Raw genomic sequence first — 27206 nt, 5'->3', positions numbered from 1 at the left:
TTTAATAAACGTTGATATTTGCAGGCAGAGACACAGCGCGATGGAGGTTGTCGGGTGAAATTAGGGGATGAAAAAGCGTTGAACAAAGAGTCGGGTTGAACGAATCACACGCGACATATACCGGGTGGGCAGAGAAGAGAAAGAGTGCACGTCGCGCGATGGAGAGGAGGAAAGCGGGGTGCAAACGGCAAGTGAACAGCCCTCGACGAGAAGCGGCTCAGTCTCGCCGTTCTGCCGGGGCTGTTGGTATGCTGTACGATCGCGCGACGACGACGACGACGACGACGACGACGACAACGATTCTTGGTGGTCCTCGACCTTTATAATCCTAGCATAATTACTAGACGCTCACACACAGAAGGCGGTCGACAGCTCGCCTGGTAATGTTGCACGCCCCGTAGTTACGTCAACGTGTATTACCTTAACTATTCGCTCATCTGGTATGAGTGCGCCGAAAGCGTATAGAAGCGCGTGTGCGCGCCACACAAGAGATTAATTGTTATTAATTATTTTCTCGTAACGGACGGTAAAGAAAGAGACATAGATAGAGGGCCTGGGACGAAGGGGAGAGGGATAATTGCGTCATCGTATGGCGGCAAGGCTGTTTAACAATGAGGCGAACCGCCTTCCTTTTACGGGCGAGCGGAAGCTCTTGCTTCTCTTGAAAACTGCAACCTGCCTGCTCGCCTCCTCCTCCCGTATATTTCGACTGTGCCAGCGAGCGAGGCTTCTACTGCGCCCGCGACTTCCGCCGAGATTCTTTCAATTGTACCTTCAAGCAAGTTCCTTCGTGACACTACAAATGTAACGCCACGAGTATCCATGCGGGCACTCGAGATGGGTGTCATTTTCAACGGTCCATTGTTCCGGGATCAGACTCCTGTTCAGCCACGCTCGATGACCGGTTCTATACCATTCACGCGATAATCGTTCCACCACTTTAATCACGAATGCTCTCCGGCACCGAATCGAGGCAATTTTGCTTTCGTTGTTTTCCACTCCAGAGCAGAGTCTCGCAGGCGAATCCTGGTGTCAAAGGACTCGAGTATCGTCGGTGACGTGTTCTTCCAATGTCTGCTGGAAACTGGAACGAATCTTCGGGTCGGAGTCTCAAGCTCATCACATTCCGCAAACATTACGAAGCTCGAGGTCGATTTTGCCATTGTACATTTTACTGGCCGTTCGTGCCTCCGCGGATATTCCCTTCGGTAACTCACTTCTCTAATTGCTCGAGTGCCGTTTCTCCAGCGGTCAAACGACTCTGCGCAGCATCCACACGTTCAAGCATACATTCCGAATGGCCACCTTACGATGGGCAACTAGTGTCGTCGTCGGAGCTACAACGGAGGGATGTTGCATTGCTTTTGAGGGTTGGATAGTGTACAGCGCGTAAGGACAATCGAGAGCAGAGGAACACTCGGAGCAGGGGATACATTGTGTCGCTGACAACATCTTGGCCATTATTCCGACTTGTTTGCGAGTGAGCCGGGTACCATACTCGTATCTCGTCGCCTTCTCCTTATATTTTCTTCCCTATGCTTTTCCCATATATCGTGTACACGCGCTGACGAGTTATACAGCGTGTAATTGCCACATTGTAACATCCACGGAGCTTGTACCCGGTCACGTACTCCCTCGAGAGGTGTAAAGTCGTCGAGTTCACTAAATTCAAGACCACTTCGGGCCCGTTTGTTTCCGTCTTTATTTCGAGTAGGTTTGACTCGTAATTGCGTTCGGACGAATGCTTTGGTCCAGCTGAAACGTCTTATTGATGGCATTCGAACCTCGCAGGGTCAATGCTCTGCTGGCACGTGATTCTCATCGGTCACGTGTGGAAAAAATGTTTTTTCGTAGCAACAAGAAGCTGGGGTATTTCTTCGGGTCTTGGCCACCACGTTGGGATCGTTCCGGAGCAGCCATTGACTTTCGCATGACGAAAATTGAAATAGTAGTCGCGACTCCGTTCAGCCACGCGATGAAATCGTGCAGTTTCATTGTTCGGAAAATACTTGATAATAAAAACAGCGAAATTGTCTTTTCGGGCTCGCCGGACCGAGGGAAAGAAGAATTTTAAGTACAGCAGAGCTTCAGCTCGAGTGAGAGTGAAATGCAGCGAGGATTGCGCGCCGAGAGAAAGAGCATGTGGAGAGCACACGCGTGTGGGTTGAATGAGACTGTAACACGGGGTTAGAGAGAAGGATCTAGAAATTCAGGGAGAGAGAGAGAGAGCGCGCGCGGGAGAGGTGCAGGGTCGAGGAACGTGCGGGGTAGCCAAGCGAGGCTGTCCGCAATTAAAATAATTCCCTTTCTGCCTGCAGCCGAGCGGAAAGAACTTACCAGCGCCCTCGCGGTGTAGCCTGGGCTACGCGGGAGAAATAGGGAGACGGAGAGAGCAGCGTCCGCGAGGTGCTCACCCCTTGGCCACACAGCCCCCTTGCACCGTCCGAAGCGTCTCTTTCGCTCTTCCGCCTGCCGGCATCCCTTATATACGTACGTACAAGAACCGTTGGTAAGCACAGCTATTTTAATTGTGTCGCGGCGATGCTGCGCGACCATCAGAGAGGAATTGAAACAAAGTGAGGCTGCGCGCATATGTATACGGAGTGTGTTGCGAGTGAGCCGCGGATATGCGACCAGGGATGACCAGTTGAACGCTGACGTTCTGTGGAATGAGAAAGCCCTTATTTTGGCTCCCGAATACGTCTCCTGAGGGAGAGAGAGGGAGCAGAAGCGATGTGGTCTCCCGAGCATGGGGACAGAGACGCCCGGAGATGGCACAAAGCGCAACGCTCATCGCAGGCTTTCCTCCCCGGGGAATTGCCAGGCTGGATTGTGCCTCTTCGGTGCTGGTCATTCGCGTGACCAAATTGCACTCGGTTAGAGAACCAATTGCAACGCCTTCTGGATCTGCCGACGAGATTGAGGCGTGAGCGAATCATGGGCAGGGAGTTGTAGATTCGAGCAAATCGATTATCCTCGTTGCTGATCGAGTTCTTTGCCATTGATGAAAAATAGTTTTCAAAATATAAGAGCCAAGCTTGCGCTCGACGTTCAGGACGCTTTCGTGGCCAGGGAGCAGTTCAAACGAAGTCTCGCAGCTGCTCCCATCGCGTTAGAACTCGCTGATTCCACAGAGGGATGGAAATAAAATGAATTCGAGTGAAAAATCGCGGCTAGCCTCAACAGCGCACCAGGAGGTTGTTCTCGTCCACTGCTATCAACGGGGGAGCGGTCAACGCTGAGATCCTCTGTGCGGCCGGTTGAAACACAAGCTTTTCGAGAGAGGGAAAACGCAGCGTTAATCCGCAAACCTGTAGCGTACAGCGGACGAATAGGGCAGGGAGGAGGGCAAGTGTGACCGAGAGAGGATGAGCAAAGAGCTGTGAGAGAGCGAGAAACTTTTGCTCTGAAGGACGAGCGAGCGAGTGCGTGTTTTGAGAGATGTTAGAGCTCATTTAAAAACTCTTTTCTCTCGTTCCTCGTGAAAATTGAAGGGAGCTCGTGTCGACGTGGAAACAATTAACGATTTGGAGAACTGCGCCCTGAAAAAGTGGAGGACTCCTTCCCAGACCTCGTTGGTTAAGTATCCGCATAGAGTCGATCTTTCTATTCAGCAAAAAGGTGGCATTTTCTCGTGGCTCATCTTGGTTTTCAAAAGAATAAAAATAATCGCGTTCAGCTTCCTCGCGGAGGTTGGAGCAAAAGAGCTGTGAAAGATTCTCATCTTTACGAACCACTCCCTGCTCCAGCTCGTTTCGCTTCTTTTTTTTTCCCCTCCCACTACCTCCTCGGATTCTCGTGCTCCCGTTGTACCTGCGGTACACAGTCGCAATGTACTTGACGTAGCGCGGCAACGAATGGCATAGAATGTACCAAAAAAAAAAATGAAATGTGTTGAGAGTGACGCGATCAACCAACCGCGAGGAGATGAGCACAGCGCGGAGCGTCTCGAGACGGAAAATATAATGGAGTCTCTACATTTAGCTTGCAGCAGCTTGGAAGAAAAATCTCGACGAAAAGACAGAGGGAGAGCAGGCGGAAGGGACAGAACGCGGATAAAAATAAACAACGTGATGGAAGAAGCGAGGAAGAATAAAAAAGAAGCAAAACGAATCGCTCGCTGATTCTTCGTCTTCCTCTTTACCGCGTGCACGTATCGCAACGCTAAGCTCGGATAAAAGCGCTTTGTACTGAGAAATTACGGGAATTATTGTCAAAGAGAATATCCGCTCGTTTGAGCACCCACGCCCTTCCTACATGCCCTACGAGAGCGGAGCACTTTTATACATTGAAAAATATAAAAAAGACAAGAAAATCCAGCGAAACGAGCTGCACTCACTACTAAAATCCAACGTTCTTTAAATCGCGTGCAGCGATGGCTACGTCACGGTGACAATTTGCCATTAACGATTCCCATCGAATCGTTGCTATCGAGTGTCAAAAATCAATCAAAGTCTCCCAACCGATCGTTGATTTTCATGAAAATTCATAAAAACTCACGCCATCAAGAGTTCCATTGGAAAATAATGAAAGAAAGTGTCCCTATCGCAATGCATTCTCCATTTTATGAGCCTGAAATCTTGTTATTATTATCACACACCAATTAAACGCTCCCAGGCAGTCTGTCAAACACATTAGACCGGGCAAAAGGAAAGGAGGGAGGAGAGAAAAGAGATATGAAGAGAGACACGGCGAGTCAGGAGGTCGAGAAAAAAATAAGTAATTAGAAATACCACATGGATAATATACGGTGCAATTAAGGCCGAAAGAGGGCCACCTAGGCAGCACCCGGACCCGCCATCAGCATATCGCGTTCCCGCACCCTCCTCCCTATCCATTTTGCAGAGCGCGTGGGAGCAGAGAGGCCGCCGCGTCACGAGAAAGGGAAAATTCGAGGGAATGATAGAGAATGCGGGAGCTTTTCTCTCTCTCGCTCTCTTCCCATACCTGTGTGTGTGTGTGTGTGTGTGCGTGTGTGTGCGTGTTCTATTTGTGGAGAACGACTCGCATATATTTATAGGCGTATCTGTGTATTTATACAGGAATGAGGTCTTCCACCACCCTGATTTCGACATTGGCGCACCTCCTCCGGACGACGCGAGAAAAGCGTCACTCCCGCGCTAGTGCTTTCGCCGTTTCCTCTAGCGGAGGTGGAGCTTCCACCGGATCCGGATTCATAATTAAACACGCCCTTAAAACAAAATCATTACGGCTGTGTCGGTTGCGATGTTCGCTCCGAGGAATAGAAGAAGGGAGAGAAACTCCGGCGATATAGAAAGTGGAACGGAGCATCCACGAAAGGGGATGAGAGTGACCGAAGGGAGGACATGACTGGGGGTGGTTTCGGGCTTGGGAGCTACTGCGAGAACGATCCAGGAGGAAAGCAAGTTTGCCAAAGGGGTACTCATCCTTCGCTACCAAGCCTCCCCTTCGTTCTTCCCGAACACCGGAGTCCGGAATTTTCTCCAGGGGCAAGATCGCCTTTTATCCTGTACGTACAACTCGTAGCTCGTCGCTCTCTTCCGCCCCGGCGCACTTGGCCGATTCTTCTCTGCCTTTTCAAGCACACTCAGGTGGCCCTGGCTCGTGCTCTCCTCTCAACCCTCTCTTTTGTGCAACTCTTTCGGACTCTCGTATCTCGACGCGCTACCTGCTAGAAATATGGTTGCCTACAACAGCAATGCAGGGACCAGAATTTCCGAAGCTTTTCCAAAAAACACCTTGGACAAGTCCCGGACACTCGCCACGTTGGGTCAATCGCGTCACCAGATGAATTAGCGATTCTCCGGGGTTCGTGTCTTTCCCCAAATACTCAGTTTCAAGCCTGCCAAGAAACTTGCTGCTCCTTCCTCCAAGGGGGTTCCCTCCACCCATTGGATCACACAACAGTGAACCCAGGGGATGAAAGTCGAATCCGTGGGTACAGTTTGAACGTTGAGATAGGACCACGAGCCCCGTGAGTGTATACACGTCGGTGTAACACACCTGGTTCTGGTTGCCAGTGACGTGGGAGAGGGCAAGTTCGGCGTGGGGTGTGCAAAGGAGTATCAGCAGACGTAGCGCGGTGCTGGTTTTGCACGAGATGGGGTTGGGCACACGAAAACGGTGCATCCCGGGAATTCGAACGGGTTCCACCCACCGAGTCCATCGCGCCGGTCTGGCCAGCCCGCGAGCTCTGACAGGAGAACCAGAGAAGAGGAACTTTGCTATTTTCTCGCTCTCCTCGAGGGCATATCTTGTCTGAACACACTTTGTTGCACTTGTTTTATGCATGTTTTTGAGATTACGAAATTCTGACTCTCTGCAAACCAGGATTTCGAGTCGGGCACCCTCCCATGGGATTTTCAACCGGTCGATATCCATTGGAGCATTAATTCGTCGATGATCATCGACTCGATTGTCCAAAATTATCATTTCCTTACGCTTCAAGGTTGTTGTTTGAGCGGAATAGCAATGGGGGGAAAAAAACTCGCCCGCTTGACCTTCAGCGGCTCATTTTTTATTTCGAATGTTCAATCAGAGTCCAGAGATTCATGGCTCGAGTCAACCTCTCCGGAGATTCGCGAGATTCTTCCAGCCCTTGATTTTGGGGATCGCCTTGAATCTGGACGATACTGAACGAGCATGGCGGAGTCAGAATAAGGAGTTTTGAAAGAGCGCGCGCGAGTCGAAGGCGACAAAAACATGCGAGAGGTCACGTTGGGTCCATCGGCGTTACTCAAAAGCCCTTCTCCTGTCGCATAATGTATTCCCAGTAGGAGAGAGACGTATGGAGAAGACGCGAGATGAGAAGCGAGCGCGGCTCCGGGTATATTGCGTTTAACACGCATATGCGAAACGACGGAAATGCGAAACTTTTGCAAACGAGTCACGATTCTCTAATTACGGAAGGCTAAATACCACTCTGACGTTTTTCGTATATATCTGGGCTTTTTTTCCTTCTACCGTCCACCTTTGCAATATTATCATATTTAGTATGCACACTTAGGAAACCGGCTTAAATAACCACCATCCCTGACTCGGCCACCGTCCGGAATCCTGAGCTCAACTCGCGGAAGCAAAACTCTAATAAGTTCCTCCGCACTGCCCAGAAACCGTCGTATTTTTATTCGCTATGTTCACCGTAAATCCCCGGCTTCTTAGCCATCCGGGCACACGCCGAAGCGCTTAAAATCACCGGGGAATTACCGGAGCCAGGCATCACCTTGGGTCGCCTCCGTTTCCTCGATCTTGCAGCGAAAACGAGCATTTCGGTCCACTGTTTTTGGAAGATTTTCCCCGAGACGAACCGCCGTTTCGATCAGAGCCAATTTTTGCTCCGATCAATTCGAGTCAATAATCATCTCGAACGGACTTTTCGGTCCTGAGCATTTTTCGTATCACTTGAAGCGCTTCTCCTTGGTCTCGACCGCGAATGGAGGCGAAACGAAGGCGTTCGATTCGCACAGCTTGCAGCATTGAAGTCTCTACCAATTCTTCCATCCCTTTCGACTCCTCATTCGTGAACCAATCAGCGAGGAATATCGCGCTCTTCTCATTATCTTCAAACTGCAAAATAGGAATGACGTGAAAAACTGAATTTGTCAAGAATCGAATGCTTCTAATTTTCAATAATTTCTCCCTTTATCCTTATCTTCGTCCAACATACATTTTCGAGATTGAAAAATCAAGATTTCGAGGTAAATCTCTCAACATTATACCGCACAGGAAACTTTCTCAAAGATTCTCAAACGGAGAGTAAAGCCTGCTTTTACGCGAGACAGCAGAGAAGGCGAAGCGAATAACAGAGTCAAATTGGTATTCAACATTAAAAGCCATGAGATGTCCGGAATTAAAAAGACATTCAATGACAGGTCAATGAATGTGCTTGGTTATTCTGAAATAGAGATAATAAACAAAATGAACTAACGTCATAATTCCCCAGAGGATTTCGGCAAGTTTTTCTCGAGGAGGAAAGCGCGGAGGAGGTTCTTTTGTGGCTGTTGGAAGATCGGCGTGAAGGACGGCTACGAAAAGTTTTTGTTTCTGGAGCGGGGCAAAAGGATCAGGGGTCGGGGGCATAAAATGGGAAAGAGTTTTGCAAGCAAGGTGCAAAGAGGGAAAAGCAGCGCAGTTATTTGTATACGTATATAGAAGGAGGAGGGTTTTGTCTTTTAGCTTTCTTCGTTATGCGTTTGTGAGAGCCTCGTTCTTTCTCCGTTAGTCCGTACCTATGGTGCACGAGAAGCTACGAGAGGTTCTAATTTACCGAGACGCAGGGACTTTGCGTCTGAGACCGCGTCGGAGGCTAACTGCTAATTTAAGGGTTAATTCCTTGGGAGACAAGTTGGCAGAGTTACGACGAAAATATTCATGGCATTATGCATACGCTTAGGCGCGGCCGCCGACCGCGGAGTCGCTAATAAAAATTAAAAAGTCTAATTGCGAAAAGCCGTGCCGCGCGCTCTCGCGCTATTTCGTAAGGCGTGCGCTGCCACTGCTTTCCTATTTTCGTACTATTTCTGTGACTTTTAAAATTCGCCCTTATCCCATTTCCCCTCAAGGTTCCTTCTCTCTCTCTCTCTCTCCCAACTCGAGTGCGGGATCAATTTCGTGAGTGTCCTTTCTCATATTCCCCACTGGATTCGAAAGAATTCTCAATCGCGCCCTCGCTGCTCCGCAGGTTCCCCGAGAGCTTTTTCGTCGAACGCCAAGAGGGTCGCATCCGAGTGTAATCTCATTTGAAAATCAGAATCTGTTGTCTCCGACAACATTTTCCAACAAATCGACGATATCGAATTCTCAAAATGCGAATAAATCTATCAGCGACGTCGAAAATGATGCTTCGAGTCTACGGAGAGCGGCCTTTAGGCGACAAACTACCCACGAGGGGGCGATGCTTCGATAACACTCCGATCCCATTTCCGTCAGTTATGAGTTATGACACGTCGGGTAATCTTCTAGATTTTTGGACGACTCGCCGGGGACGGTCGAACGGAGAGAGTTTCCGGAGCTGTAAAGTGAGCTGTTAAAATAAAAATCGAGTTGTTACGTGAGCTGAAATTGTATCGAGAGACATTCGAGCGACAAACTCTCATAATTTTTCGTTATAAATGTACGAGCAACGTTTTCTTCGGCATTAGCCATGAATTTTTTAGTTATGAAAAAAGTTACGTCGATTGGCATAGTCGCCGGGGCATTACGGGAGCTCGGATCGGCATTCGGATGATCGTAAAATCCTGAGGATCTCAGGTCGCGTAATGTTGCTCGGCTCGAAAGGTCATTGAGCGAAGTACAAAGTCGTGCCGACAGTAAGGAATAAAATGCGGTAATGATAAGCGAGCGAGAGAAACCGGTGAGACGATTGGCCGAGGGTGACAAGTTCGCTGGGAGAGAGCAGGCCAGTCATTCTCATTCTCGTGGAGCACGGTTCGGTTGTAAAAATAAAGAAAATTTATTTGCGCAATTCGCGAGTGAGGGAAGTAGTGGAAAAGGAGAGATGAGGAGTTGGGAGCGTATGCTTTTTGGATGTTCGTACTAAGCTGGCTGGCTGGCTGGCTGGAGGGAAAGAAGAGAGCGCGAGTTCTCGACTCGCTCACCGACTTGCTTGGCCCCTGCCCCTGCTCACGTCCCGTGCTGAATGAACAGAGAGGACGTGTAAAGTCGGGGTGAGAATAAAGGAGCGAAAGCAAGAAGGAGCGGGAGCTGAGCGTCGGCGAGTGGCAATATAGTTTCCCTAATGGGGCTTAAAAAAATCTTAAAAAGACGATATTAAGGATGTGACTAGCAGCGAGAGGGCAGCGAAAGAAGCTGAAGGAACTTGGCCGGAATAGAGAAGCCGGGATGAGGCTCTCCTTCGCTCCTCAAGAGGCTTCGAACGAAAGAAAAGACTGAAAAAGGAGAGAAAGAGAAGGAGAGGAGGACGAGGAGGTGGCAAGAGGGTGCCGAGCATGGGACGTTCCAGCTCTGGTTAATCGCCGTGAGACAACCGGAGAAATGAGCGAGCAGTACCTACCACTTTGGCTACCGAGAGAGAATCTCTCCCGGACGAGGTGCGAGGTCAAAAAAAATACGAATAAGGGACCAATGGAAGAAGAGATCGCGCAACTCGAGTGAAAAACGGGAGGAATGAGAAGCGACCGAATCGTTGCTTGCTGCTACAGGAGGGGCGGAGAAGCCTCCAAGAATTTAAAGAAGTGTCAAGGAAATACGGGAAAGAGGGCAAAAAAAGAGCCTCGAGTCGAAAAAAAACGAGCAGAAATTAAAGATGAACCTTGAGTGAAATGGGGCTCCAGTTTATAAGGGTCTTTCTCTCTCGCCTCGTTGGATACACCAACCGTGTCTCACCCCCCATCCGAATCTCTCGTGACACGCTCCTACAATTTACACACACACACACACACACACACACACACACACACACACACACACACACACACACACACACACACACACACACACACACACACACACACACACACACACACACACACACACACACACACACACACACACACACACACACACACACACACACACACACACACACACACACACACACACACACACACACACACACACACACACACACACACACACACACACACACACACACACACACACACACACACACACACACACACACACACACACACACACACACACACACACACACACACACACACACACACACACACACACACACACACACACACACACACACACACACACACACACACACACACACACACACACACACACACACACACACACACACACACACACACACACACACACACACACACACACACACACACACACACACACACACACACACACACACACACACACACACACACACACACACACACACACACACACACACACACACACACACACACACACACACACACACACACACACACACACACACACACACACACACACACACACACACACACACACACACACACACACACACACACACACACACACACACACACACACACACACACACACACACACACACACACACACACACACACACACACACACACACACACACACACACACACTTTCCTCTCTCTCTCTCTCTCCATCTTCTTCGTTCTTCACACTACGACCTCTCTTTTAGTTTAATCAGAGTGCCTAAGCATCTCTGTGCCTAAGCATCTCTGTGATAGCTCTTTAATATCCTCGACAACGATCCCGTTTACTGAGGGAAAAAAATTGCTCCGACGTCGCAACGCGCGATACGATGATGCTGCCGGAGAATTTTATCGAGTTCAAAAAACAGCGTGAATCTTATTTTCCAGTTACTTTATTTGAGACACTTCGTTCACGAAAACAATAGTGCTCAGTCGTGACGAAATTGCACGAACAAATCTCGTAGCAATCGAGCTTTCAGAGACGTCAGGTTTCGATCGGTGATCTAAAAGATGGATCTTGACATATTTCGTACTTGGAAGATATTCCGGTTCAATTAATTGACAACATAGAATTAGAACGAGCGGTGACAAGTTTCGAATGACTTGATTTTATTGTCAAAAACGTCTCGATTCGTCCGACGAGCACTCGCGCCTCATTTTCACATCTCGGGGAACGTCTTAAGCTTCCGAAGCGTGTCTTTCCCCGAGTTAGCGCACCCTCCATTTTTTTTCTTCGGGGGATGACGCTGAGAAAAAAGCGCAAACGGGAGCGAGAAGCGATGCCCTCGAGCTGAATACAAAGTATCAATCAGCCCTTCGGGTGAGGGAGTTTCGGGTAGTGGGCGAGACGTGAAAAATACTCGGTAATTACGACACTCCCGTTGAAAACTTTGGCACAAATATACATACTGTGCTAGCACCACTCACCGCCGCACCGTTCGTGCGCACTTTTTCTCTCTCTCTCTCTCCCTCCTGTATACAGTCTTTTCTCTCCTCTGCATTCGCTTCCCGATAAAAGCCCCTCGAGTACACGCTGACGGGGGATAGATCGCCGCGCTGTATATACCGTGTCGCGACCTTAAATCTTGATGAAGATGTTAAATTTCATGAGACGAATTGAAAAAGTGCGCCTACCGAGCGTTGAAATAAAAGAGATTGCGAAAGCATTTGAGAATTAAATTTTACGCCTCGGCATTTCGATGTTTTTCTTTCTCGCTTTTTAATCTTCCTCCTCAAATTATTGTCGTCATCTCTCATGGAAGTCATGGGACTTTATTCTCAGTCGAATTGGCGGGGACGAGGCGATACATTTCGAGGGATTATGACGCGCAAAGTCGTCGGATAGTCTCAAGCGTTGGGTAACTCTGAATTAGAGATCAAAAGTCTTTCTTGTTTTATGAAAGAGCGTTGACGAAAATCAATGACGAGGCTAAGTAAATCCACTTGCACCAGTGGCTCGACTCAGTTTTCCCAAGCGCAGCGAATCCGCGAGTTCGCCGCATTCTCGCATGTCTCATAGTCGATTTTATTATTTTTCTCATAAGGGCGCACATTCCTTTTTGCTGGCGAGTGAAAAGCAACGGGTTCGCGAGTGCGTGCTCAACGAGAAGGTAAATTAAGTCAAATAAAAAAGTGGCGTACATAAAAAGAGAGAAAGAGCGGCGGCGGCGACGGGGGGTATCTTGGCCAAGTAGTTTTTTTTCCCGTACATACCTATTCGAATTCCTAAGTATACACTAAGCATAAAGCGAGTGAGAGAGTTTGGCGAAGTACTCGGAGCGGATATGCAGCGGGAGAGGCTCGGGTAATTACGAAATTCAAATTAACTCGAAAAACGAAGCGGCGGTTTCGCTAACGGCCTTTTTCTTTTTCTATCTTTCCCTTTTTTGAGTATCTTCCGCGTTTTCTTTTATAAGGTGCCGCGACGAGTCGAGCATCCGCGCGGTGGATGCAAGAATTCGCTGCGGCTCCTGCGAGCTGCTTTTTCCGCGAGAAAAGCAAACGAGAGCATCAAGTATCGCAGTTCGTGTAACTCGCACAATTATTGGCCGCATTGCGGCACCCTTGCAGCGACTCCATTCGAACATTCGAATGAACGGAAAGAGGCGCAGCCAAAGACGAGGATTCTTCGGGAAGCCATCGTCAGTGGGACCATCCATTCACGGAGCAGTTTTGGAATTCCTTTGAAGGATCGGGGACAGCGAAGATTCAGCAACGACCCGGTGGCCTTTTCCACTGTTTCAATGAAATAATCAAAATATAGAGTCAGAGAATCACCAAGACCGAAGAAAGTGAGGAGAAAAGTGGTTTTTCGACTCGACAGGTGGCCAATAACTGATATTCGTTCGAGTTAGGAGTCACTCGGCGAAGGCTAATACACTAGACGAAGGGACGGCTCTAGGCAGAGAAAAGAGCAGCAGCGGAGTGTGCTTATGGAGAATTCTCGGTGGATATGTACCAAGCAACACATAACAGCATAAGGGAAGCAAACAGGAAAAGCTCAAGGTAGCCGAGCCCCTCGCGGTGCTTACCTCTCGGTCTCTGATATATTTATCTACTCGAGAGGCTTTAATTATGCCCGACTCTGCGGATAAAAATAATACTCACCTATCTAATTAACGTCGTTGCGGCTCCAACGGCTTAATTCCCCGTGCCCTTCGCTCTCTCGTTCTCTCCAGTTTCTCTGTGTGTCCGGTATACCTGCGCGAAATTCTGGCTCGAGAGTTTTACTCGTAAAAGATTCGTTGGCATAAAAGTCTTTTTTCGCTAATACTCGACGAAAAAAGCCACTTTTTTTACCCCCGCAGAATCACAAGTTCTTTTGCCACAAAATTCTAATCCAACGAATGTGTTCCACGATTTCATTCTTTGTCGGTGTTTAGCCTCGAGGCTGTTAGCTAATAAAGTGAGTGCGTGATCATCTTTTCCCCATTCGTTAATGGCGTTTCTGAGATTACCGAATTTTTTCATTAGCTACATTCGCTCCGATGAAATAATCAGTTTCACCAGTCGCTGGAGTCTCCTCCGCAGGTCGGAGCTCCGGAACAGGGCAGCGGTGCGTTCGCAGCATCGCAGAATCTTCGTTTCTACCAGAATAGATTGATTCCGAGCCCATGAAGCTTGAGTGCTCCTGTTAAAAAAGCTCCGCACATGTCGGATCCCAATATCAAGGAGCACTCGCGATAAAAGTATGAAAAACGGAAAGTATGAAAAACGGCGACCTGGGCTATGGTCCGTCGGCCATAACGGATTCCCCGAGGCACCGAGCGTCCGAGCGATATCGCCACCCGGAATACCGAAGGGCTGCGTCGTTTTATAAGAGTCAGAGATTTCTAATTCTCTCCGCGCGGCAACGAAAAAAGCTACGAGTTTTACAATGCACGAGAGAGAGAGAGAGAGAGGCAGAGAGAAATGCACACACGATGTCGTAAAAGAAAAGCTGCTTTTCCACGCGCGCAGAAATCACTGAGATATACGACTCGGACTCGATACGCGCGGGCTGAGGCCAGATGAGATAGAGCGTTTTGTAGTGAGGCGCCCATTAAAAGCACAAATGCATACACGAAGACTCATCCTCGGATAGGGAAATATGTATGTGCCCACGTACGATGTGTATCGTACGTCGTTTCTCAACGATCCCTCGCGTTACGAGCAGGGGCATAAAAACGTAACAGTTACATTATAATAAAGTGCCTGAGGACTGGAAAAAAGCGAGAGATCGAGAGGAGAGCTCTCGAGAGCTATCAGTGAGCTCTGTGAAGGATGCGTAGGTGGTGGAGGGTGCGAGCGCGGGTTAAAAAGTAAAAAGAAAAAGGAGCTTCAAATAAAATGAAGAAGCACAAAGTGCAAGGGACTTTAGGCGTCTCGCTCGGGCGATTCTCGTTGCTGGGAAATATATAAATTCGTATAAGCTCCGTAGTACGTGTATCTACCCGCGTCGCATTCGCGTTTGCTGCCTGCCTCGATTGTACGGCCGGCGCAAACCGCGTTTGTGCGTTTAACGCAAGAAGATAAAAGCAGGTAGGTACGCGTAGGAAAATAATCTTCGTGTGCCTTGAGACGATTATCATTGGCTCGTTTAACCATGTTCTCATCGTATTTCTTTTTTTATTATCACGCGTGTTTCGCATCGGGATAAATGTGGGAGAAGAAGCCGGGCGCGGATCGCGATGCTGATGATGTAATGCCCGGAGGAGTGAGGAAAAAAGTGTGCGGTGCTGCGGACTCGGGGTGAGGTTAAACGCAGCAAAAGGTGAGCGCGGCCGAGACGGAAAGGGGGGAAGAAAAAAGCGCGAGGAGCCGTTCGAGCCAAAGGCAAACTCGGAATAAACGGAAATTACTGGGACCATCTTGTAATTATACGGCTAATAGGAACGTAATTTAGTGTCTCGAACTCGAGTTACCGGCTTCGGTGTACAGCCCAGCGAAAAGCTTCGAGATCAACGCCCAACTTAATGTATACCGCTATCCTCTCTTTCACCCGGGCGAAAGACCGCTGAGAAAATCGTATCCGGAGCCGAAGTAATATACCGCGGGGAAGAGCGCGGCCGGCAGCATCGCGGAAAATTAAAATAATAAACGGCATCGTTAGGATTCATCATCCGATTTTAATTTCCATTTCGAAATGATTGCGCATTATCTCACCGTGCCGTAAACCTTGCCGAATCTTCCGCACACCTCCCCCCCTCCGAGAGTCAGAGATACTTTCCTTCGGCTCGACTCGCTCTGCAATTCTTTTCGTTTATCGCCACTTTCCTTCGCTCGTTTTTTACCCCAGAAGCAGCGTTCCCTGATGGAAAACATCGGGAAAGGTTTATTTCCAGCGATAAGCTAGTTCCTCGTTCCCCGATGTCGAGCTCCGGCCCGAGGAGCGAGAGCAGACTGAAGTAGAAACGCGGAGAGTCTCGCAGGCTCGGGCTCAAAGTTCGACGGCCGAGATCGAACTGCCGGAAAGCGCTGCGTCAACGAGCGGAATCGTGTCTCAATTTTTCCGCATTTGGACATCAAGCATCCTGATAAGGTTTGCCCGGGCGGTTTCTCGCCTCGGGAGCCGCGTCTTCCAAGAAGACGCAATTGAATTAAGCAACTCTTTGGAGCCCCGAAGAAGTAGTTATGAGAAGTTGTTGAATATATAAGCGAGTAGTTTCCGGAAGGTGGAGAGAAAGGGGTCGAGCGGAGGGGCAGCATGTCTCGGCGAAGCATCGCGTGTACATAATAGGATGGCTCTCGCGCCTCACCCCCATCCTGGTGGCGGGTGGCTTGCACGTTGCGCTCGCTTCTGAGACGATATAAATCCCGCGTTACGCCATAAGCCCGGGCGCGTCTTGGTCCAAGGATCTCTTCTTAGTTGGGCCAAGAGCCGGGGATGAGCCACTCGCCAAGAAGGAGCGACGCTTCTTAACCGATAAATATTCCTCGAGACAATGGACACTGTCCAAAACACTGTAGATCTTGCGCCTTTAACTCGCCCCCTGGCAGAAGCGTCATGCTAGTACGCGGCGTCTCAAGCCTTTCGTTTCGTCGGGTTCCCTCGCTCTTCCTCTCCCGCTCATTCGCCACGATCCCACAGTCCTGAACGCACTTTCATCCGGATGTGCCTCGCGAAGCTTCCCTCTTCGGCTGAGACCATCTCTTGTCTTGTTCCTCCAGCAGCCGCCATCGCCTACGTTCGTTATGTTTGTTTCTAACGAATTACCATGATAATGCACCGAGCTGCGAGCACCTCGAGGACCGTGACAAAGCCGAGGCTCAAGCTCGGGAACTTGGATGATTTCGATGAGATTCAACTCTCAGCACCTGATAAATTCGAACCAATTGCAGGGTGAACGAATCTTCAAGCTTCTCGTTAGCATTCCTCTTCCTGGTTACAGCCGATCGTTATTGGTCCTCCGATCCAAAAGAACTGCAACTAATTCGATCGTCGAGTATCGAGATGTTTGTGCCTCCTCAGCCTCGCATCGCTTCGCGAAACGACGTACCACTGTCAAGTTGAACATAAAGGTTAGCTCGATATGCACGTGAATGCCGTTGGAGAACCCCCGGCGTGCCGGGAGCACACTTCCTGATGAGAAAGCGTGCTTTTCTTCTCGGGAAGAGTGCCCTCGCGCTGGGAGGATACTTCAAGGAATTATTAGATATGCAACCACGACGACTTTTGCCCTCCTACCGGTGCGTTATTAAACTTAGTTATGAATGCCCATTAAAACTGTAAAGGAAATGCATTAGCTCCCAGGCGCGAAGGAAGCCCACCCTCGAGCTGACAATGCTTCTTCTCCCACTGGCTTCAACCTCTCCCAGTAGCTCTTCTAGTTTTGTCCGGAGCTCCTTGTACCAACCTCGTGGAAAGAGACCCATCATCCACTTCCCTGTGGCAAGCCAGTCAGCCAGCCATCCCCTTGTATCCAACACCACCGGAAGAGAACTTCTTCTTGATAAAATATGATATGCTCGTAAGAAAAGTAACCTCACTGCTACTCTAAATAAATGCATTGCGAAGCTCTCCGAGATCTTGCTCACTCCGAGTCGTACGAGCAATCAAATTCGATTAATCAAGAACCAGGTGCATCGGACATTGCTTAATTAACGAATCAGCAGTTTTTGCTCATTCGTCCAACGACCAACGTTCTATCACGACAATCCCAAAAAATTCGAGTTTCTTTGAAAGATTAAAACGATGAAAACGAATCAATCGAGATCGATTGACAATGTTTTTTTTTCCATTCATGGCCTCAGATTATTGTTCGGAGTGCGTAAAATTTAAAAACAGAAGGTACAAACAGTTATCGTGAGCGATTTTGTGAGCAAGTAGGAAGAACAATTGGGATCAGCCCTAGTCGTTAAAGTCTATAATAATGCTAAGTAGAGTTCTGCTGGCAGGCATAAAACACAAGACAATTGGCGGTACGCGGAACGCAGCGCAATAAACATTATATACGTATATATGAAATAATATAATGCGGAGGAACAAGCGCAGCCCTTACAAATTTCTCGACTCTACTAAGATTTGGTCACGGCGATTACTGGAAAATTATTGCCTTTGGCCTGCCGGTGTACAACCTGAGATCTACGGGGTAAGGTTTGTTTCTTCGAGGGTGCCAGAGGAAGGCGTTTCGTGTATTTTAACGGGCAAGTTTGACAATAGACAATGTGAGTCGTCGTACCTTCCTCTCTCCCTCGCCCTTCGCATATTCACCGAGTGTACGAGAATTTAAGGTACTTGTGCGTTCGCGAGATAGAGGAGAGTATCGTCCATTCTCTCGAGCAAAACGACTATTCCCATAATCTTATATCTCTTATTCTTGTTCTACAATCATTGTACGTGCCATAAATGAACAATTATCGTCTTCGCAAACTTTCTGATCATTAGATTTCTTCCGAAACATGAAAGGGGGCGAGACAAATGCTCTTGTCACTGACGAAATAATACTTTCATTTGGGCAGTTATAAAAAATTTGGATTCTGGCTTTCTGAGCTTGCTCAAATCTCGCACGAAGGATCCATCAGCATTCGTGGAAGCGAGGCCAAGAATCGATCATTCAAATTTTCCCCAAATTTCCCGCTTACGTTTCTCGCCTCCCGTTGCTTCCTGGACCTCGGTGTGTGAGTTTTTTTTGCTACAAATTTGATCACCATCAATCTTTGTGCATACGGGAAGCGCGATTAGTTAGAAACGTCAGAGACACGAGGAAAAAAATAGTTTTTAATTATCGTCGTGGAAGAAGCTTCGGCGGTGGAAGGCGGCTCATTACCCGATGTTATCACGGAGCTCATATCCCGGTGTCGGTATAAAGTCCCTGCAGGAATCTCACGGACTATATCCGCGAGGAATTTTCTATTTCGTTCGCGACGCTGACCCTCCCACGACTCCCTGCTCCTTCGTTTCAGCTCCCACCCTCGCCGCTTTTTTACCACTCGAGCGGACTAAAAAGATTCCGCGTGACGTTGCGTAAGGGAAAGAGAGCGAGAGCACGCGGTTTAATTTAGATAAGGCGCACCCTTCGGCTGGACAACTGGAACAAACTATTCTCTCGCTATTCGTTAAGGGGTCGGGTCAGCGGAGTAGATTGCCTTCATCTCGAGTTTATACGTGCACACGGGGAAGGCCACTATTGGGATGAAATCCATTCCAAAGAAATTTTCTTCTCTAAACTCGTGGCCTGGTCTTTCATCTTTTAAAAAAGAAGAGTGGAAAAATAAAATTGTTGGCCTCTTTTCTCGGGAACAAATTCACGGGATTCTGTGGCTAAGAATTTCGTGGTCAAATCTCAATAGTCGAATTTCCATATAATAGAATTTTTTATTCACACATTTATCTGCGAATGGCGAGAAGTGTTGAATGGGAATTCGTCCGAGTGTTAGAAAAGGAGATAAATGTAAGGATCCCACAGACATTTTTCGGGATGCGGGTTATTGAGCACGATTTCACGTCGTTGGAATTTTTATGGGCTTTCGCAAGCGTGTCGCACTTTTTTATATCGTCCTTTCATTCGCCCCGCACCAGGGCAAAAGTCCTGCAGCGAAGAGAACACCGAGCTCACGCCTTCTTCACCCTTATTGTTCATTTTCAACCCCAAAATTTGGTAACCAGCAAACTATCAATAAAAAGAGTGGGCATGAAATATCGAGATTCGGGGGGTGCAACGTCGATCGTCACAAATGTTTTTTGTGATTCTGCATCGATGGATTAAAGTAACGCGGGCGTCGGTATCAGAAATTTGATTGATCGCCGTAAACATTTATCATTCTCAATCAACCGTACGGTTCCAAATGACCAATATTTACGGAGACATTTTCGCAGAATTCTGATTAGTTGGCTGAGGAATGTTGCTAAAGAAGTAATCTAAAGTGTTATTTTTCAGTAGTAAGGAGAGAAAGAGGCAGAGTTGAACGCGAGTGGGCTAAGGTTGGGAGGAGTGGGATAACCGGGTGAATTGGTGAGTAGACAAGGGAGCGCTGAGGTCGTTCTTTCTTGGGCGTCATGTTAGTGCGGTGGTCGGGGGGGGGGGGATGAGCGCGGTAAATTTGCAAATTAAAGAAGTTATTCCATTTGGGGGTAGTCAAAGGGGTGTGAACGTTTTCGCGTTGGTATTATCTCGTATCTCTTGGGTGAGAAAAGATATAGAAAGTAAAAAGACAGAGAGATAAAAAGGGGAAGAAGAAAGAGGGCAGGTGGGAGGAGGGTTGGCAAAGCCGGTGGCCATTCGAAAAAGGGTAGCCGAGTTGGATGGTGGCGGGTCGTTCTATAGTGAGATATAAGGGGAGGAGGCTTTCGGGCTTCGGGAAGAGAAGAGAATGAGAAGGAGAACGAGAGGACGCGTTTAGACGTTCGTTCCGCTGGTAACAAAGATAACTCTATGCAATAAAAATGATTCAAAGTTTCCCGCGGCGGATGGCGAGTTCCGATGGCGTAGTCGCGGTTGACAATGGCGCGTCTTTGTCTCCTGTGCTCCCTTGTGCACCCCTCCCCGATGCCCCTATCGTTCCGCAGCACACCGAGAGTTCGGAGCGCGCGAGGCCATCTCTCCCGAAGCCAGCCCTCCCCGCGCCGGGGTGCTCGGCGACACCTATCTTCCGGTTTAAAGTCCACGGGGCGGTGAGTACCAGCGAGGGAAAGAGGCTTCTCTCGCCTGTGCTCTCACCAAGAGGAATCGCGAAGCTAACTTTTATTATTTACGACTGATATTTCAGTTGCACCGGGGAACCACCGCTCCTCACACCCGCCGGGCTTTTCTCTACGTCTCTGTAGGCGTATTAACGCCCTTGCCGGAAGTCGTATTATCAAGTCCAAAAGAGAAGGAGCCTGTGAGTAAGTAAGTCGTTCGTCGTAGCGAGTCGAGTACATCCATTCAGGGGCATCACTCTCCGAGGTATAATCCTCGGGGATTCGAAGCCAAGATCCTGGATACTCCGGCCGTTCGACTCAACTTTTTCGGTAAATGAGTGACCGAATTCGTTCCCACTGACGTGGGAGCCTGGTAATTTGATATAAATCTGTCCTCGAATGGTACCAAAGTCCCTCTGCACTTGCGCGTTTTCTCCGGTATCTTGGTGCACTTTGAGGCTAGGGAGCAGGGCGAGTAAAGATTGTTGCGGAGCCACCTCAACGCAAATGGATTTGTGCACGAGTCTGCATCGTTCATCCGAGTGTAGCCTTACACTCGAGGGAATATCCATGCGCATATCTATAAAATGGAATGAAAATGTGTAGAAATATGTAAAGGATTGTCAGGAAGGGTCTGAATTTGCATTTTATTCGTCCGAGTTGCAACTAGCACGAGGGAGTGTGGAGGGTGTGAGAGTCCTCCTGCTGGCCCGAGTCTAGGCGCGGAGAGGGAGAGAGGCCACGCGGACATTTATTTTAATTAAATTACTCCGGAGCGTCGAACAACCCATTTCCTATAAATTATCCCGTTACCGCTCTTTTCGGGAAGCATAAAAGGGGTTGGGGCATCCGAGATCGCGGGGTGAGTGCAAGGGCGTCGAGGCATTAATGTACTCGCTGATCCCACGCGAGCATTGCCATTGAAATGAAATAAAAGCACCGGCGCGAATGAAACGTTCTGACCCGTCCTCGCCGCGGTCCTCTGAATTCCACTCTCTCTCCTATCGTGTGATCCTCCTCTACACACCCTTTATACGCCCCTCCCTCCAGCATCCCTTTCATTTACCGCGTAATCATTTTCCAAGTGCGGCTTCCTCGCCTGCACTTACCAGCCACCTACGTATATTTTCGTCCCGCAGAGAGTGTGAGTTTTACTCCGAAAGATCCGGGGGAGGAGACGCCGCTGCGCGTATACAACGCCAAGTCAATTTTACGTACTCTGAATTTCATCGGAATTCAAGCGACCCGACGAGTATTCCCGGCGTCGGTCAGGAATCTCCGACTTCCGGCATTTCTTTTATTCTGGCTAACGAGAACGGGCACATTGTCCTAAATTCATTTAGCCATATGCGCCCGCACTCATTTACCTGCTATTCGATCCACATTTCATCCACGCTTTACCACTACCAGCCTTCCAATCAAACGCTTAATGCGACCCTGCTTCAAAAGATATGATATATTTTTATTATCGACGCGAGTCGTTCTTTTGTCAGAGTTTCATCGTACCAGTGTATAAAACTAGAATTATGACGATTTTTTGAACTTTGTTTTAAAGTTTTTCGATTTTCACACTTCTCTATTCTCTATGGGGCAAGCACAAGCTCAATTGTCGTAGCAAGTTTTCGAATTTGGCGGCGCTCCCTCGTCTACGTGACTTTGTCTCGAGCGCTGCGCCTATATTACGAAATTGTCGTTTTTTAGTCAATTTCGAATCGTTTTCGAAAACTTTGTGCTATTTTGAGACATAAAAACTTCCAATCCTTTCGATTATTTAATTAAATATCGCTGAAAAAAAAATTATCAACATTAACGTGCTGTGATGTTTGTGAAAATTCAGTAACACGAATTCACTGTTTTTATTCCAGTGAAACAGTGGAAATTCAAAATATAAAAGTAGCGAAATTGTTTATTTTGTTTATCAATTCGATGAGAAAAAATAAACATCCCGGAATTCATATTTCAGGCGACGTCGACCTGTGTAATAATTTTGAAAAATATTGAACTTTGAAAAAGTCAGAATAATGAAAATGACGCAAAATTCCGTGACTTCTGCGTGGTTGGATAAATTTCGACGCGCGCGCATGCGTTGGGCGATCGAACGTGTGGAGCATCTCGAGTCACGAGGTTACGCACTCGCTCGAGTATGGCGGGCAAAAAAACAACAGCGTCGAGAATTATGTCAAAATGTTATTTAAATTGAGGACGAGAGCTCAAAAGTACGAGAATCGTGGAAAGCGATTGTTCTCGAAACCGGGAAATTTTGATTCAATTGTAAAAATGTGTCAGTGCTTACTTGATACGGAATCGATTCGCCGGGTTTGCTGCATGCTGCGGCGATGTTGAGTGTGAGAACACAGCACTCGTCGGCGTTCCAAACGTAGAGAACGTCATCGCGTATTTCGAGAATGTTGCGAGTTTCTTTGGCACTTTTTGGCAGTCCATCCTTCAGATGTTTGAACAATTTATGCTCGTTTAGGTGTAGCGGATCGGTGCACGAGTTCATTGTTCACTCAGAATGTTCTTTGCTTTTACGTGCAACGACTATTCAACGCGCTCGTAAATGAGAATCCACGCTGCGAGGGAAACGTGCGAAACAACAACGAAGCGCGCCACGGGACGGCTCAGCTGAGCGTCCGTCCAGGGCTGCCAACGTCGTGGCGCTCAAATCACCCGGCGGCGTTCGTCGATACTTCTGACATCGATATTCCCCGACTGTATCGATTGTTCTGCAATAAAGAAAATACAAATTACTTCACTCTGGGAAAAGTTTACCAATCGGATCGTAAGTAATAGGCACATGGCAAGTTGGTCGAAAAAATCATAAAAATAGAAGGAAAAAATAAATGGAATTGATCATTCGCTTACAGCGAGGCTTCAACCCTAGGCTCCGGAGGGATTCGAACCCTCGATCTCCTGTTTACTAGACAGGCGCTTTAACCAACTAAGCCACGGCGCCTTCGTGCTTGCATTTAAAAAATTCTCATTATTGTTCCATTTCTTTGCTGAATTCAATTGTCTTATTTTTTCATTATGTTACTCCAAGACACCGGAATGTAACGAAAATTATAAAAATTGAAGTCGCTTTGAAGTTGGAGTATTTTTGCGTTTTCGTGGAAGGTTCTGACGCAAAGGGTTGAGAATTTTATATCAACATTTAAATATATTCTGACGTAACAATCGGATCAGCAAAAAAAATTGACAGCTGCTCTGAAACGATCGAACTGGCAAGGTGCGTTTGGAAAATTGAATCTTTCGTTTCAACTCCGATTTTTTATTTGTTTTCAAAGCCGCCAAACACTCTTATCGCTTCGTTAAACCGGTGACTCGACTTGTTGAGAAATCTGTCTACCGAGGTCGTTCGTGAAAGCCGGCAATAATAAGCAGACTCGTGAAAGCCAGTTTGAGAATGAAAAAAATAAACGCCCCCGGGTGGGCTCGAACCACCAACCTTTCGGTTAACAGCCGAACGCGCTAGCCAATTGCGCCACGGAGGCTTTCTTACTAATGCAAGTTCGTCACACTTCATAGACTTCTTTGCCCAATCCCAATATTCAACTCGAATTCTTTAAGCAATTTTTTTCTCACTCATCGAAAAAGCATTCACATTTTTTTCCTCTAATAATTCAGATATTTAGGAGCGTTATCGAGTAAATTTCCATGTGATTTTAATCTTGGCAAGGAAAAAGCGTGCTGCGAGGAATTTCAGGAGATTCTGAAAACGTGAGCGCAGTTAGATTCAAATATTGATGCATTCAACGCGATGTCTCGTGTCCATTGTCCGCGGAGCTTACTTCGAACGAATCACATTCGCCGATCTCGCGCCACCATGGAGCTTTTAATTATTCAAAAAATTTTTAATTCGAAAAACGAAAAAAATTAGAGTTTCATCAAAATTTTTTATTTAGAGCAGCCACCAATGATTGAGATGCTGAAAAAAAATGAAAATAAACGATTTAATGAGTTGCAAGTTTCAATTCAAAGGACAAAAATCTAAAAGGACTTCGTGAAAAAAATTTGCGTTCACCTTGACATGATAAACTCGATAAATTCATTGATTGTTACTAAAATAATTAGAAATATTCCATCGACATTTTTATTGACTACAAATTTGCAGTGATTTTTATCAGAAGCCGACCACAAGCAATTGCGTTCATCAGAATTGTCGTGCTGATCCGAATAAAAGTTTATGGCGAATTTCAGAGGGAAAAAAATGTTCAAAGTGCGTTCATAGTTTCATGAACGATTTTTTTTTGGCGTTGAGCCATCGACACGTACGCGTATTACGATACTGAAATAACGCGGAGCTTCCAAAGGCGAAACGGTTTAGGAATGCTGACATTAACGGTCGCTTTAAATTGCTCCTTTAATTACAAGTAAGAGACACTCGCGATGAAATTTATCGGTTTTCCTAGAAATTCTCTTCGGCCCTAATAAACTTCCTCTAGCAATGTATATCTTTGCCGAACCCTTGTACAAAAAGATGGCGGCTCTAAACACCCCGAAATAATAATGTACCGGGAGCAGCTCAGACGTGTAACTGCCCGCCCGACATCGTTTTTTCATAATAAAATGAGTCTCGACGTTACAAGAATCGTTAAAATGAATTTTACAAAAGTTTAACATAAAAATTTATCATCATTTACTTACTTGCAAGTTTTCATAAAATCTGCGAGAGCAATTGCCTGCTTTCGCTATTACAAAAATATTTTGCTCATTCGGAATAGAGTACAAGGGAGAAAAAAATCCAGAGCCCTCGACAGTGAATCCAATCTTCCCACATCTGCAGCTTCCCTTCCACGATTTAGGAACGTCGCTCCATGCACGTATAATCTTTCTAATTAACTGCCAATTCCCAGTGCTCCTAATAATTCACTCTATTCCTGAAAGCAGAAATGATCAATTTCAGATATTTATATTCATCCATCGTGCCTTTTTCTATGTTAATCAGCGAAATTATAGTGTCGCATTCGCCTGCACGGGATCGTGCAATTATTCATTGTTCGTGACTCCAATTCCCCCAGTTATGAGCAGAATAACGAACACATTAATAAGTCAGCGGAATACCAATAAGTATGAAGAATCGTAAAAAAAATCTGCTAATCGGTCAATTCGAATCCACATTCCCCATTAATTCTGACTGCCGCAAAGCCAAGGAATTCAAAAGTTCTCAATTCATACCGAATATTCAAAAAATCAAGCAAATATCGATAAAACTGGGAATAGAAAAAAAAACATGCAACCGGAGCTTCAAACTTTCATAGGAGAAAAAAAATGAATTTCTAGGGTTGATTGCAGTGGGATACGAGTACAAGGAATTTTAGGTCGGTAGTTGGCTGGGGAAGGTATGCAAAATTTTCAAGAAGATGTATCGTGTAGCGATGAGATTTCTACATTGATGTGTGCAGAGCTCTTTCGATGCTGACTGAAACGGTATGTCGTCGATTCGTCTTCGGTCGTGGAGAAATGTTGTTCGAAGAAGGGAGGCATCGTTTCTTCGTGAAATCTCTTCCCCCGCGTCTGCTTTTAGCTCGGCACTGCACAAAACAGCCGCAGCATCCGAAGCGGTTCTTCTCGCGTGCTGCTGCGTTTATAAATGGAGTCTGCACGACCGCGAAGGCTGATAGATTGGATAGCTCGTACGTGGATCCACCATAGACGAGTTTAGGGTGAAATGTGATGTTCAGCTATCGCTGAAAAGCTCATCCATAACTGTTTGGGTTAGGCCGTTGGTCAAGCTGGAAACCGTCTTCTCGAATATAAAGCTTTTGGCTCCTTCTCTCGTCCCTTATCAATTATGTGGATATTCTCGAAGTTGAAGCGGGCATCGAAGGGACTTGGGGTCGAGTATTCAATTCGGAAAGCCCAAATACTTCGTTTTTGACTGAAAAATTCTTTCGATCAAACTCACCATTCAAATTTATACAAAAAATGACTTCTTTTATGGAACTACGATTACCTGCTTTCGCTTGGACGATCCCGGCCGATTTTTCACCTCCTCGAACTAAAAAATAATAAAAGAAATGAAATTATTTGTTGCCAAACTCACGGAGTTCGTTTTTCAGGTTAAAAAATTGATGTAAATCGTTATTAGCTCGTCCCGCAAGTGCTTCGAGTTTGGTATCCCGGTGACAAAGATTATTCTTGCACGTGGCAGGTCAGCACGGGAGAGCCAAGGGGGGAAGACAGACAAGCTTTTCAAGGGCTGAAGGGTGCGTAGGTGTACAGGGATGAAAAGCTCCGCGTCTTGCTTGAGAAGGTGGGGGAGAGGAGAGGAAGGAACAGGTCGGCGGGGCTAACTATGCCGATAAATCAGGAGCCTTAATGAAAATGTGGTTCTATCCGCCTCTACGTTGGGAACGAATCTAGAAAGCTCCGAGCTCATCCCTCCGCAGCCCCCCCCCCCCCCGCCCCTCTCATTCTATTTCTCATACACGTATATACGGTACATAAAAGTTACTTGATATATATACATAAGCGTATATACAAGTGTCTCGTGTCTCGTACACGAATACTTTCCTCCCTTATTCTCTTGTTCAGCAAACCACGTTGCTCCGTTCTTCATTTAAATGAAACGAAAAGAACACCCACGACGTTGGAAAATACCCTTCGTAAAAATATCAAGATAACAAAAAAGTGCCGTTCGAACGAATGCATTGTCGGGGCGAGGGAGGGTGGGAGGGGGGGGGGGGGGGGCTAAA

The 27206-nt window shown here is 47.2% G+C and overlaps 1 protein-coding gene and 2 non-coding genes across 4 annotated transcripts in view; all 3 read right to left on the bottom strand.

The window, feature by feature from the left end:
- The window catches only part of mbo (Nuclear pore complex protein Nup88), a 65807-nt gene extending 39320 nt beyond the window's left edge, over positions 1 to 26487 (bottom strand). Inside the window, exons 1-4 of one of the 2 annotated variants that reach the window (XM_043420665.1) lie at positions 26465 to 26487; positions 25900 to 26389; positions 25156 to 25388; positions 22802 to 23234 (exon numbers count right to left, since the gene is read on the bottom strand). In XM_043420665.1, the coding sequence (XP_043276600.1) occupies positions 22802 to 23011 (210 nt within the window). In that variant the 5' untranslated portion in view covers positions 23012 to 23234; positions 25156 to 25388; positions 25900 to 26389; positions 26465 to 26487. Of the gene's footprint in view, positions 1 to 22801; positions 23235 to 25155; positions 25389 to 25899; positions 26390 to 26464 lie in introns of those variants that run through there. The other variant, XM_043420666.1, reaches the window with a different exon arrangement.
- TRNAT-AGU (transfer RNA threonine (anticodon AGU)) lies at positions 23391 to 23464 on the bottom strand. Its single transcript has one exon. It is a non-coding gene; the product is annotated as a tRNA-Thr (tRNA).
- Positions 23929 to 24002, bottom strand: TRNAN-GUU (transfer RNA asparagine (anticodon GUU)). Its single transcript has one exon. It is a non-coding gene; the product is annotated as a tRNA-Asn (tRNA).
- Positions 26488 to 27206: the final 719 nt, after the last annotated feature.

Source organism: Venturia canescens, chromosome 5, assembly GCF_019457755.1.
Source record: "Venturia canescens isolate UGA chromosome 5, ASM1945775v1, whole genome shotgun sequence".
Classification (NCBI taxonomy): Eukaryota; Metazoa; Arthropoda; class Insecta; order Hymenoptera; family Ichneumonidae; genus Venturia; species Venturia canescens.
Note: the sequence above shows the minus strand (reverse complement) of the source record. Positions and strands in the feature narration are given on the sequence as shown.